This window comes from Aspergillus piperis, assembly GCF_003184755.1.
Source record: "Aspergillus piperis CBS 112811 unplaced genomic scaffold BO85scaffold_5, whole genome shotgun sequence".
Lineage (NCBI taxonomy): Eukaryota > Fungi > Ascomycota > Eurotiomycetes > Eurotiales > Aspergillaceae > Aspergillus > Aspergillus piperis.
The window spans coordinates 1,679,487-1,692,649 of record NW_020291595.1 but is presented as its reverse complement, the minus strand read 5'-3'; the positions used below and the strand labels follow the sequence as shown (position 1 = coordinate 1,692,649).

The following is a 13,163-nucleotide window of genomic DNA, read 5'->3' as shown; positions in this document are numbered from 1 at the left end:
CCCTATTCCTTTACTCCGCATTGCTCTCGGTCAACTCCAGTCTATTTCAATTGCGCACCCATAGATTATCGTTGTTGACTGATTGCGACCATGTGAGTCACTACAATTTCTCAATTGGCTTCTCTTGTTTGTTTCAAATTCTCTGACAGTCTTCAGGATCTACACAGCATCCTTTGCCTTCTTCGAGGCACTATGGGAGGTACTGTCCCCATCCACAATAGAATGCCGGTCAAGCTAACCTTCCAGGCTGGGGTCTCCCATGTCTTTGTCAATCTTGGCTCTGACCACCCCTCTATCCTCGAGGCTATGGTCAAGGGCCAGAAAGAAAAGCCTGATGCCTTCCCCAAGATCATAACCTGTCCCAACGAGGTGAGTCAATGAATGCAATCTCGTTGTGGATCTCGACCGGACACACTAACCCCGCATGCCTCCTTGGCAGATGGTGGCCCTGTCTATGGCCGACGGCTATGCCCGCTTGACGGGGGAACCTCAATGCGTAATTGTCCATGTCGATGTTGGTACCCAGGGGCTCGCTGCTGCTATCCACAACGCATCTTGTGGCCGAGCCCCCGTCTTGATCTTCGCCGGTCTCTCCCCGTATACTATTGAAGGGGAAATGCGTGGCTCGCGCACAGAATATATTCACTGGATCCAGGATGTTCCGGACCAGAAGCAGATCGTCTCACAATACTGCCGGTATGCCGCGGAAATCCGATCTGGTAAAAACATCAAGCAGATGGTCAACCGCGCTCTTCAATTCGCTACGAGTGATCCCAAGGGACCTGTCTATCTGGCCGGTGCACGAGAGGTCATGGAGGAGGAAATTACCCCTTACTCTCTCAATCAGAGTCACTGGGCGCCTGTCTCCCCATCTGCTCTCCCAACCGAAGGTGTCGAGTTGATTGCATCAGAGCTCGCAGCTGCGAAGAACCCCCTGGTCATTGTCGGTTACTCTGGCCGGGAAGCGCGAGGTGTCCACGAGTTGGTCACTCTCGCCAACACCTTCCAGGGCATCCGCGTCCTCGACACTGGCGGCTGTGATATGTGCTTCCCTGGCGACCATCCTGCGTGGCTAGGCATGCGTTTTGGTGTTCATGATTCCATCAAGTCTGCCGACTTCATCCTCGTTGCCGACTGTGACGTACCTTGGATCCCGACGCTGTGCAAGCCCTCCGACTCTGCCCGCATCATTCATGTTGATGTAGACCCGCTTAAGCAGCAGATCCCTGTTGCCTATATTCCCACGATAGCGACTTTCCGCGCCGAATCGGCAACTGCTTTCAAGCAGCTCAACGAATACGTTGCCTCCAACTCCTCCATTCAGCAGACAGTCCAATCGGGTGAGAACCGTGCTCGTGGCCAGCGCCGCGCAGAGGTGTTCCAGAAAACCCGCCAAGCTATCTACAACCTCGCCCGCTTACCTCCCGGCGGAGATGTCGCTCCCCTCAATGCCAACTATCTCGTCAGCCAACTACGCCAGTCCTGTCCATCGGATACCATCTGGGCCATCGAATCCGTAACTCTCACTACCCACGTGGCCGACCAGATCGCCCCTACCCTGCCGAAATCCTGGATCAACTGCGGCGGTGGTGGACTCGGGTGGTCCGGCGGCGGTGCCCTGGGCATCAAGCTCGCCACCGACGCCAAACACGGCGGGACAAACAAGGGCAAATTTGTCTGCCAGATCGTCGGCGATGGCACCTATCTCTTCTCTGTTCCGGGGTCTGTTTACTGGGTTGCGCGTCGCTACAACATTCCCATCCTTACGATTGTGCTCAACAACAAGGGTTGGAATGCCCCTCGGCGCAGTATGCTCCTCGTCCATCCGAACGGCGATGGATCCCGCGCTACGAACGAAGACCTCAACATCTCTTTCGCCCCGACTCCAGACTATCCGGGTATTGCAACAGCTGCATCTGGTGGTACTTTCTGGGGTGCCCAGGCTGCTAATGTTGCCCAGCTGAGGAAGCTGTTACCTGAGGCTATCAAGAGTGTGCAGAATGGTACCACGGCGGTCTTGGAGGCGCAACTTGATGGGACGAAGGGCAAATACGTGGCTGCGAAGCCTTCGCTGTGATTTTACCCTTTAACATATCATTACGCTTGTGACGTCTATATGAGTATTATGATACATAATACAGTCTTTTGCAATTGCAAAAGTCTGATGCCGCCTCCGATCAAGACCAGACAGTACAATGAATAACCGAATACACATGGGACATTCACCAGATGAGTAGGACTACTCGTAGCATCCAGTAGACTGGCGGTGGCTTTGCTCCATAGTCAGAACCCCCAATGAAATATCACCTCGGAGAAATACCTTACTCCACCTCTGTTTATAACACACAACGCGACCAAATATCCCTTCTGATTGGATCAGACCGCCCAACGGGAACTCACTCTCCGTTCCCGGGACTTGACTTCCAGCGCTAGGACTTCAATCCTCGGAGATCTGCGAAGCCTCGGGTTTCTGTCCGGGAGATGCACCCCGCGCAGTTTACCGATTTATTCTTATAGACATAGCAGTTGTGTTCCACACCCCACTCCTTAATCCTGGATAGATCTCAATGATGAATAAGGATGCTCGAGGCGGTAAATTAATGAATTATTTAGCTTTCTATAATTGGAAATAACAGAACATATGGAGCTACATAATACTGTTTGTTATCTGAGCAAATTACTAGCATCATAGATTTTCAAAACACGATAAAAATGACTAGTCTAAATACTTCAGGTAGATATAATAGTCCTGTACAGAAATAAAAGATACACAGTATAGAAATATTCCAGTTCTGTTCCAGAATTGGCCTAGCATAATTTTAGGTCAGGGCTGCTGAAACATTCAAAGAGTGTGAGTAATGACACTGTTACAGGACTTCCGGATACTGGTGTCACCAGTTGTACTCTATAATTATTTCAGCAACCCTGTGATGAAATATAACGTAGTTAACTACAACAGCTTAATAAGCGTAAATTCACTGCCAAGCTTCAATGCCTCTCCCTGCATGAATCCGTGGATATAAGCCCCCCCGATAACCTGGTACGCATCTCGCTGATCCGCTTCTCGCAGAACAAGCGGGACCCGGGATCCAGCTATAATCCATATTGAGTCTCGTTCTCTTATGGATGTTGTAGCGAGGCCTAGGTAATTAGAATCTGTCCGTAAAAGCCTTGTTTGAGATGAGTAGTTTAAATGGACTTCATAAGCATCACCGTTAGGCACATCGCTTGTTCCAGTATGCGCGGGACAGATGTTACTAATTTTTCTCGGTCCATTGCCTTGTTCACCAGCAGCATACGGGAAGAGGCCTGTCTCATCAGAGTCACCTAGTTGATAGAGTTGGTCCAAGAAATCTGTCTTCTCCGCAGACAGTGGCTTGTCAGTCCATTCCGAAACGATCCGAAGAATCCAGTCGGAAAATGCACAACCAAACTCATCTGGCGCTGGGTGGTGTGCTGGCTGAGGAATACGGGCAGCTGTATCTGTTATTAACGTTCTCCAGAATACTTCGGCTTTTGGTTGACCCGTGTGATACTTCAGAGGGAGGGCTAACAGTATAGCGATCCAACCAGGAAAATATGCAAGACCTTTATGATTAGTCGCCTCATCCTTGGATTCTCCAACTTGCGCGACCCGGTCGAGCCACACACCGCGGACAATTAGGTATCTCTCAGCCTCGTGAATTCGAAGATACCTTTTCAGAGCCCCTGCAGCGGCAAATCTTGATTAACCAGTCATTCCAAGACCCAGGCCTCTCTGGCATGACCAGTCCGGTACCCAGGATGGGAGGTCCTTGATATTTCGGAAGTCTTTGCCCTCTGCGTGGGCGAGAAGCAACAAATCTTCCGTGTCCTCTAATACATATATCGCTGTGGATATATAGACATTGCTGACAGGGCGATCCTTATAAACAGGCTTAAGACGGGTTTCTCCTTGTGTTCGACCTCCTAGAAGACCGAGTAAGGCATATACCTTGTCCCTGGGGTCCAGGCAATGAAATCGTCGCGACTTGATAAGGATGTGCAGTAGGGAACTTCGTTTCTCTGACAAAACCATTTTGCGATTCGAATTAAGATATAGTGGCAGAGAGTGGCTTGCTTCTCTGCCGTCTTTTCGGATGCTGGACTTCATGTATGACACCCATTTCCACGGCGGGAGCGTCAAATACCGTGATACCTGAACGATATGATCCCAGTCTACAGTGTGTCCACCACACATAATAATAACCCTCTTTGCCAGAGCAATTTCTTGAATAACCCATGCCCGCGTGAAGTACGTACGTTTCCAAAACTCCTCCAGTGAAATCCATTCCGGAGCCTCTAAAAATCGGCCGCAAACATCAACAGAGTCCTCAGACGCTGTATTGTTTGTAGTCGCGTCTTCCGAAACTGTTGCTATCCCTATAGCTCTGATAAGCCAAAAGGCGTCCTTAGTATGTGCGTCTTGCTCGCCAAGCCAGGAAATGACCATGTCCGCAGAGCGGTAGATTGATGCCATAAAACCGACCTGGCTAGCCCTCTCGAGTTCGTCTTCCTGATTTATGCACACTGCATCAACCCAGAAACTTCTTGTATACAGTTTACGAACGTCGCGCACCCTAGTGAAGAAATCGTGAAGGTTTTTAGTGATGTAGATAAAGTCTCCGTTGCACTTGACATGACGGTCGGGAACGCTGGTAGCACCTTTGACGAATGCTTCGGGTGTCGGGGCACCCCATGTGTATGAGAGGGCAATATAGCTGGGGTGGTCTTTAAGACAGATGTTGAAGACATCACAGCAAATTTCTCCATCTCCATCCGTCTTGGGGTAGATCTTTAAGAGTCTTATCTCGCCTTCTTCCGTCAGCCTTGAGTAGTTATAGCGTCGATTATAAAGAGCCTGCATTGCAAGCACCCGTCGATACAAGTCCCAGTGATGTAATCGCCAGAGCAATCAGAATTTAGTATTCAGTAATAATGACCTTCTGCTGCGTTTAGTTGCTGGTAGGAAGGCAAAGAAGGCGACACCTTGAGAATTCGACCAGCTGGGTCAAGCGCGCTTCAATCAAGTGCGGCGCAGTAACGTTGGAGGCGGAGCGGGGTTTCAAACCATTGCCATATGACTAGTTGCTACTGTTTATTTGTCGCCTGGTACTCTTTGGCTGGGTGTGATTCGCTGACGTGGCGGGCCGGATGCATGATTATCTTCCTCCATCCTCGGCTATTTCCAGACTGTAGAAATGGCTCAGTATCTCTCTATCACTTTGCTGAAATGGCTATGCTAAAATTGATTATGGACAGCTGTGTTGAAGCCGCTCAATACTTCATCATATTGACACTATCTGACAAGTATTGCTAGCATGGAAAAGAGGGTGATAAACATAGAAAAGATATATATAATACAGATGCGGGTCCTGGTCGGGTAGATGGTTATATAGAAGAGGCTTGATTGACCTGCTCGATGCAAGCGAGAATTATATAACTTTATAACCACATGTTTCTATCAAACGGTGGGTACGACAACCGGAATACCATATTCCACATATGATAGGCTAAACTACGCCTGATAATGAGGGAGCAACCTGATAAAGTTTCAAAGACAGCAGTATGTGTCGAGCCTCTGAAAACAAGAGATTATGCTACGGTAACTGTGCATAGGCAGGGCACACTCCGAACCCAGTAGGACTTATATGTTAAAACTGGTGTTACATACAGTGGTAATCACCCATCCTACTGATCCCTACGCACTCGGACATGGCCACTGTGACAGATTTGATTGACAAGTAGCTAGCCTTATATAGCCAAGAGGCATTAGGTATCTCGACTTCACAGCCCTAAGATATTTTGAAGGTATGTATTCTCCTTACCTATCCCTTATCTCTCTGAAAAAAGCGGGCCTGAGAGGGGTGAGCCTTTCTGGCCTTAGTTATATATAGTGAGATTTGTTCTGCGATCTCCAGAATACTCCCTAATTGCTGCTAAATTGCTACTTATCTTTATCTAGATAGTTACGTGTCCATGGACAAGTCAATGATCTTCAATTTACATAATACCGGTCTATACAGTATGTTGTCGTGTTACGGGGAGCTATTCTTCATCTAGTGCTGAGCTTGGCTCAGTGTGGTTTTGCCTTGGGCTTCCTGAAACAAACAAAGTGTATGAGTGATGAAATCAGTTTCCGGAAAAAAGCAAGTAGATTCACCTCATTGAAAGTAACATAACAAATTGTGTAACAATCTCGGTTAGTGAAAAAAAGCATGCAGTACAATATCCATTTTGTGTTTCCCACCAGGTTCAGGTCAAAGCAATATCCCCGTTAAGCAAATAAACGCCTTTCAATATTGATCGTTTCCCAGTTGCAGTGAGTTCATTAAACAACATCACAATCCTTGAACTTGCTGAGCTTGAACAACCTTCTTGCGTTGTCCCTGCCAACACGAAGATATCCGTCCCGGCCACCCAGTGCCTCCTTGATCTTCTCCTCCTCATCATCGTACCACTGGCAGCCATGCTCCATTCGCTCGTAAGGGAAGTCAACGCTGAACATCATTCGCTCATCGCCGAGCCACTCGTACAGGTAGCGCAGATTCTGGGTGCTGAAATTTCCACTGGTGGTGATGTAGATGTTGCGCCTGAAGTAGTAGAGGGGTTCCTTCTGGCAAACAGTATCTCCGTTCTTCTCTGCCAGCGGCCGTGTCACACCCTTGACCCAGTGGTCCATCCGCCAGAAATCAAATGGGATGCGTTCGCCCATGTGCCCGATGATCATCTTCAAGTTGGGGAACCTATCGAACACGCCGTTGACGATGATTCCCATCAGGTGCAATGCAACTCCGTTGCAGTAGCTCTGGGGTGGTCCGATGAGATACTTGCGGTCCTCGTAGGTCTGCTTATAGAGTTGGGTATCCCGCAAGGGTGCGGCAGGATGGAGGTAGACTGGGACGTCCAACTCCACAGCCACTCTCCAGAACTCATCGTAGTCGGGCTGATCGTAAAACAGAGGTTGCTCATCGTCTCCTTCCCCGGTATGTTGAACATCATTCAACAAGGCTCCGTGAAAGCCTAGCTCCTTCACGCAGCGGCGAAGTTCATGTCCCGCCTGTCGGGGATCATGCATTGACAGATTTGCGAATGCTCCCAATCTGTCACGGTGGTCCTTGATCTGGTCATGAATGTAGTTGTTTACATCGCGGGCCCTTTTCTCGGCCTTGTCCTTTTCGGTGATGCCCTGGATACCCGGGACGGTCAGGGAGAGGATGGTGTATCCAATGCCGTTCTGGTCGGACAGCTGCAAGCGTTCGTCCGTGATAGACACGATTTGACGCTTGTAGCGTTCAACATCTTTGGGGGCGATGTAGAGGGCTGCCTGGGCATCGATCTCCTCATCCATGCCCTTCACCTCAAAGGCTTCTTCGAGAGCGACTTTTCCACGCATATTGAATTATTAGGTTTGGTAACTTGTTCAAGTTTTCTAGTGCGATGCAATAGATATGTCTCAAAGTCAAAAGAGATTAAGTTATTAGGTATAGAGTAGATGATGCTCTTTGATTGAGATGATCCTCTGTCCGACTGGTTGAGTCTTTGAGGGGGTTTATATACTAGCTGCATCGCGGCTCAACCCATGGTAAATATCCATATGATGTTCGGTGACAGAAGGTTCCCCGCAAACATTCCCCTCCGTAGCATTGGGTTCGAGATGGCCGGCACTCACCTTGATTGCGGTGGTGGAGAGGGGTTTCAGAGGAGTATTGATTCCAGATGCCAATTTGACTTTCGGGTAACTGTTCCAAGGCCTCAACGCCTATAACATTGAATGTTGTCTGGAGTCGGTCTCAGTTGAGAGTTATGTATAGCAAATGTCATGAGGGGGCTTCCTGTCATACTTATTTCATCCGAGTTCATCGCTGACGAGACATTGATCTAGACCTGGGTGTGGCGGCTGTGGCCTCACCCGGCTAGAGTCGGATGATGGGAAGTGGCTTGTGATGGCTTCAGGGAGGGGAATACAACAAGAGATCTTGATGATCTCAGCGTGATCATGGTACATCCTCTTCTGTATTGGAATTGGCCAAGGGATAGTAGCTGGCGTTGTCCCCAGCTGGGAAAATTGGAGCAGAGTTAGTCCCCAAAATTAGAATGGCAATAGCCCATGATACGTCACTTCGAAGAGCTAGATCATTCTTTCCAGGTAGAGCTGTAACGACTGTTGTAAAATGCTCTGATGTATAGCCTGAAGATTATGTTGAAGGTAGTCATGAGAGTTACCTCGAGCCAGCTTGAGCCAGCTCCAGGATTCGTCACCTACCGAGTATCCCACGCTGAGAGGAATATGGGGATTGTGGTGGTAGAGCTCCTCCTGACGCAACTGTCGAGGCTCGTATATTAACAAGCTAAATACGGAATTCTGTTATCGTGTAATCGGAGGACATACGTTGCTCAGTAAACCTTCGGGGTGGTATGTGGGTGGTCCGATGGAGAGAGAGCTACACAAACCCGCGTCCTGTTTGCATCAGATTGTGTACATTCGAGGGACTTCTGTTTAAGCTCAGGAGACATTGAGAATGAAAGGAACATCGGCAGAGTAATAGTGTGTTCCTGTAATTCTTCATTGGTGGTGAGCACAGACTCATGCTTTTCTCCTGCCAAAACCACATAAAAGAGGGGTAGACCCAACAAATGCAGGCTTACCACGTGAATCACCTCCTCTGAACTTTACCAGACATGGCTGTCACACCCAGTAATAGGAGTTGGGGCTCCATCTCTTCAGGTCAGACGTGTACACGGGTTAGTCACTAACTCGTGGGTAGGCAGTAGTAGAAGTCGTGATAGTTCGTTTCCATTGCCTATTCGGGGACAAGACCAAGATCTTATCGGGTTGATAAGCAAGTCCGATGCCGGCGATAGCCTTATCTAGGCGCGGGGTTGTCACCCGAGCGGTAATCTAATTTCCATGCATTCTTGCTGTTTGTCTGGCAGCAACAGTTGTTGGTCCTTGCTTCAGCTCGAGCTTTCCCCTCATTCTCTTCAGGCCAAGTCGGATCACAATAACGATTACTCGATGTTCCACCAAGCTATCTGGTACTGACCAATGGCTCTTTGCTTGAGAAGCAGTTAGAATGAAGTTGCCTTTAGTACCTTTGCAGGCCCAACCATACGGAGACTGTATCGGGGATACGAATTACGTTATCGCCGCCCGCCGCGCCCTGTGAACGACAGCGTCACATCGCATCAGTTTGCGGCATCCTACAGCGAAATTAGATAACGAAAACGCGGTGAAGCTCCTCCATGGCATCTGATTGCTTCTGCCTTCCTTTCATCAGCAATGGCGCCCCTTTTTTGCGTGCCTCGTGGATGAATCCGGTCCCCATCGACCCAATGATGCATTACCGGCGGAACCGGTCCGCCCACTTAAGCGGAGAAAAAAGCGGACGCCCCTGCGTGACTCGATTCTCCCTCTCAGTTTCGCCATCAGTTCGCCTGCATTGTGAATTTCTTTCTCAATCGTCTACCTTGCTACACTGACTTTCGTGTGGACTGTGTGCATACCCTCATTGCCTTTCATATTCACCCAAGTTCACTACGTGCAATCAGACCCCTGTCTCAAGAATGAGCCCTCCCGTCGCTGTGGACAATGACTCAAACAACGTGGGCTCGGTTGCCGCAACCGGCCCATTGACGGTCGATGCCATCCCTGCCCTGAGAGCCAAGAGCGCAAAGGTTCCCACCGGTGTTGCTCCTGCTACGAACAGTGACATGTTCAAGAGCCCTGTATGTTATTTTTTTGCCTCCATCAACCCAGCTATACTCTGTGGCGAAAGACCGACTGACCCTTACTGTTCTCTCGTCCAGCACTGCTTCACCAAGCCTCAATCGAAACGCTGGGATCGTAAGTCGTCCGATTGCCTCTGTGTCGGCCAATCACTAATTCCTCGCAAGATATTTTCTCCGTCGAATCCAAGTCCCGGAAGGTTCGTCCGTTTATACACGTCGTTGCGGTATACATCGATACTGAAGCTTTTTGTTAGAGTTCAACCTTGAAGGGTGCTGCGCGGTACCTGAAGAACCCCGGATTGATCTCTCTGGGTGGCGGCCTTCCCTCTCCGGAATATTTTCCCATTGAGCAGCTCTCCGTCAAGGTTCCCAACGCCCCTGATTTCTCCCCGGAGGCCATTCAGAATTCCGGTGCTCTTCTGACCGCGAATAAGGGTGACGTGCGCACCGGAAAAAGTCTTTTCGGTTAGCTGCCTCCAGCCCCCGCGCGTTAAGTTGCATACTAATTAAACATATGATTAGACTTGGAGGTTGCCCTTAACTATGGCCAGGCTTCGGGAACTCCCCAGTTGCTTAGGTTCGTGACGGAACACACCGAAGTATGTGGAGGCAATACAACCAAGTTTTGACATGTGTGACATAGACTAATCGCTACTAGCTCATTCACAACCCTCCCTATGCCGATTGGCAATGCTGCTTGACCGCAGGTAGCACGTATGCGTGGGACACGATCCTCCGCATGCTTTGCAACCGCGGGGACTACATCTTGATGGAAGAGTACACTTTTGCGAGTGCCCAGGAGACTGCGCTTCCGCTGGGACTGAAGGTGGCGCCGATCAGAATGGATGGGGAGGGTCTTTTGCCCGAGTCCCTTGATGAGGTTCTGAGTAACTGGGATGAAGCCGCCCGGGGTGGTCCCAAGCCTTACGTGCTGTACACCATCCCCACTGGTCAGAACCCAACGGGTGCTACTCAGTCTGCGGAACGGCGTAAGGCTGTGTACAAGGTCGCCCAGAAGCACGACGTGTACATCGTGGAGGATGAGCCGTACTACTTCTTGCAGATGCAGCCCTACGCTGGTGCTGACAGCGAGCCCGTCCCGCCCCCTGCGACCCACGAAGACTTCCTTAAGTCCCTTGTGCCATCCTACCTGAGCCTCGATGTCGACGGACGTGTCCTTCGCATCGAGTCATTCTCCAAGGTCCTTTCTCCTGGATCTCGTGCTGGCTGGATTGTCGCTGCGGATCAGGTTGTGGAACGATTCATCCGGAACTGCGAGACCTCGGCCCAGAACCCTAGCGGTATCTCTCAGTTGATTTTCTACAAGCTTCTCGACGAGCACTGGGGTCACCCTGGATACATTGACTGGCTGATCAACCTGCGCATGCAGTACACTGGCCGCCGTGATACGATGATGCATGCTTGTGAACAGTACCTACCTCGCGAAATTGCTCAGTGGATTCCCCCTGCAGCAGGCATGTTTGTAAGTACTCTATGACTACTAATTCCCTGGTGAGATGATAAGCTAACACACTGATAGCACTGGATCGAGGTCGATTGGAAGAAGCACCCTGGCTTGGCTTCCGGCAAGACTCGTGAGTCCATTGAAGAGGAAGTGTTCCTCGCTGCCATTGATAACGGCGTCCTTGTCTCTCGTGGCAGCTGGTTCAAGGCATCTGGAGTCAACGAGGAGAAGATGTTCTTCCGTGCTACGTTTGCTGCTGCCAGCTCGGAGGGCATCACTGAAGCGATTCGGCGGTTCGGTGATTCTCTGAGAGTCCAGTTCGGTCTGTAGAGAGCAGTTGACTTCTTTTAAGAAGATGTAAATACGAAAGAAGTAGATAACCCCATCCTAATTCTAGCGTGAGATCGGTTATAGAGTAAACAAATTGGTTGTTTATTTTGTCGCAGTATAGTTCCTATTCAAATGAAAGATTATCATGAAGTAAATCTGTATAGAATATGTTTATAAGTAACAGTCTTTTTAAAATCCTTAATTCCATGATTTCCCTTCGTTGCGCAGCTATTATCTATCACATTGGTAGAAACCAAAGACATCGGAACCGCGTGAAAACAATATTCCGCCGGGTGATCCACCCAGCAGCGTGACACTATCCCGAACGAACGCTCTGGAACTTAAATCGGACGTTTGCCCCAAAACCCTCCATCGACTGCCTTAGATCGTCGATATAACTATCTAACGAGAGAGGAGAGACGATGTATCTTGTTTTCTATCATTGATATTATTCCAACCAGCTCTTGATACCCCTTAGACTTTCTTCTCTTTCCGTTTTGCCGTTGCCCTGATCCCGTTACCCCTGCATTGACGAACGACCGGTTTCTTGTTCGTTGCGTTGTGGTAGACCAGCTGGCTTGGTCATAGGATTCTTGGGTGCTTGTTGTAGGTGAGTGGTCTTGGGATTCTTTATAGATAGCAATAGAGAGTTATGCTCTGTGTCTTTTTGGTGGTCGAATTGCTTGCTGGACAGCTGTTCGTCCGATTCCTTGCGTCGGTTTCTTAATGTCACGTGATGGGTATGAGGCGGTTAGGATGCAAGATGCCTAACTAGTCAAGCTGGGTCCTGGGCTCAGTGGCTATTTTGTGTCTGTATCTGAAGCCATTCGTGATCACCGTCTCCATTTTGCTTGGCTCGAATAGTGTGCTCTGTTTTGTAGATACTAGCTGGTGCAGTGCTAACCAGCATGCAGATTATTTCACTTTGAAGATTCCATTTGTTCCAGCATCTGGCATCTGGCTTCTCTGTTCATGCAACAGAATTGTGCAGGTGAACTCAAGGCTGTGAATTTAGAGAGATCTTCAAATATCTTAGATTGTCACTTCTTGGGTGTACTGAAAGGTGAATCTGGTTGGTCAGAGTATAGCACGTGGCCTGTGTACTTCACCATATATCAAATATCTCGAATTCACTGGAGCTCGGCTGCTTAGCACCTTGGAGAACTGGTTTCTGCCTGGCGCTAAACTAGCGTCTTCTTCTTCTTTACATCTCTCACCGCCTTATATTCACGTCATTTTGGGCTTCAGTGCAACACAGCATTTGAGGTGAGTTTGCGCCTATCCTGGGTAAGCTTTCGCAGTGCTTGGGATCACAGGTCCCCGGGAACAGCATGATGTGTTTCAGTATGTAACTAACACCTTGTAGTTCACTGGCTGGTTATATAGGTTCCTGCAAATCAGCCAACAGTGAGAATCGCCCTCCTGCTCCGTGAATGAGACACGGGACGCTCGGCTAGGGCCTCTCGCAGCATCCGATCCGTTCTATATTGGGATACTCCCATTTTTAGCTTGGATGTAAGTTAGTGAATTGGGCGGTCACTTCCCGTGTCTGTTGTTATTTCTTCTTCTTCTGCCACTTGCTTCTTCTGCTTGTCTTTCTGTGTCGCGTCATACTTGT

At 49.2% G+C, this 13,163-nt stretch overlaps 4 protein-coding genes across 4 annotated transcripts; 2 read left to right on the top strand and 2 right to left on the bottom strand.

The window, feature by feature from the left end:
• Positions 1 to 36: 36 nt before the first annotated feature.
• Positions 37 to 2,218, top strand: BO85DRAFT_394055 (putative thiamine pyrophosphate enzyme). Its single transcript, XM_025656908.1, has 4 exons — positions 37 to 92; positions 157 to 199; positions 247 to 369; positions 440 to 2,218. Coding segments are annotated over exons 1-4 (1,806 nt in total). The 5' UTR covers positions 37 to 90; the 3' UTR covers positions 2,078 to 2,218.
• A 732-nt stretch (positions 2,219 to 2,950) lies between these two features.
• On the bottom strand, positions 2,951 to 4,988 carry BO85DRAFT_467627 (HET domain-containing protein; the record flags this gene model as incomplete). Its single annotated transcript, XM_025662199.1, has 2 exons — positions 3,768 to 4,988; positions 2,951 to 3,695 (listed from the first exon to the last, which is right to left on the bottom strand). The coding sequence occupies exons 1-2, from the start codon at positions 4,883 to 4,885 to the stop codon at positions 2,951 to 2,953; spliced, it is 1,863 nt and encodes a 620-aa protein (XP_025517922.1). The 5' UTR covers positions 4,886 to 4,988.
• Positions 4,989 to 6,247: 1,259 nt separating this feature from the next.
• BO85DRAFT_256113 (amidohydrolase family protein) lies at positions 6,248 to 7,507 on the bottom strand. Its single transcript, XM_025654981.1, has one exon. The coding sequence runs from the start codon at positions 7,412 to 7,414 to the stop codon at positions 6,350 to 6,352; it is 1,065 nt and encodes a 354-aa protein (XP_025517921.1). The 5' UTR covers positions 7,415 to 7,507; the 3' UTR covers positions 6,248 to 6,349.
• Positions 7,508 to 9,585: 2,078 nt separating this feature from the next.
• Positions 9,586 to 11,545, top strand: BO85DRAFT_367366 (aminotransferase-like domain-containing protein; the record flags this gene model as incomplete). The annotated part of the gene is made up of 7 exons (XM_025655814.1): positions 9,586 to 9,747; positions 9,829 to 9,865; positions 9,916 to 9,947; positions 10,005 to 10,215; positions 10,273 to 10,349; positions 10,409 to 11,233; positions 11,291 to 11,545. The coding sequence occupies 7 exons, from the start codon at positions 9,586 to 9,588 to the stop codon at positions 11,543 to 11,545; spliced, it is 1,599 nt and encodes a 532-aa protein (XP_025517920.1).
• Positions 11,546 to 13,163: the final 1,618 nt, after the last annotated feature.

Coding starts and splice junctions, on each gene's coding strand:
- BO85DRAFT_394055 (XM_025656908.1), top strand. Junction 200..246: donor TCTTCGAGGCACTATGGGAG/GTACTGTCCCCA, acceptor CTAACCTTCCAG/GCTGGGGTCTCCCATGTCTT. Junction 370..439: donor TCATAACCTGTCCCAACGAG/GTGAGTCAATGA, acceptor CCTCCTTGGCAG/ATGGTGGCCCTGTCTATGGC.
- BO85DRAFT_256113 (XM_025654981.1), bottom strand. CDS start 7,414: ATGCGTGGAAAAGTCGCTCTCGAAGAAGCCTTTGAGGTGAAGGGCATG.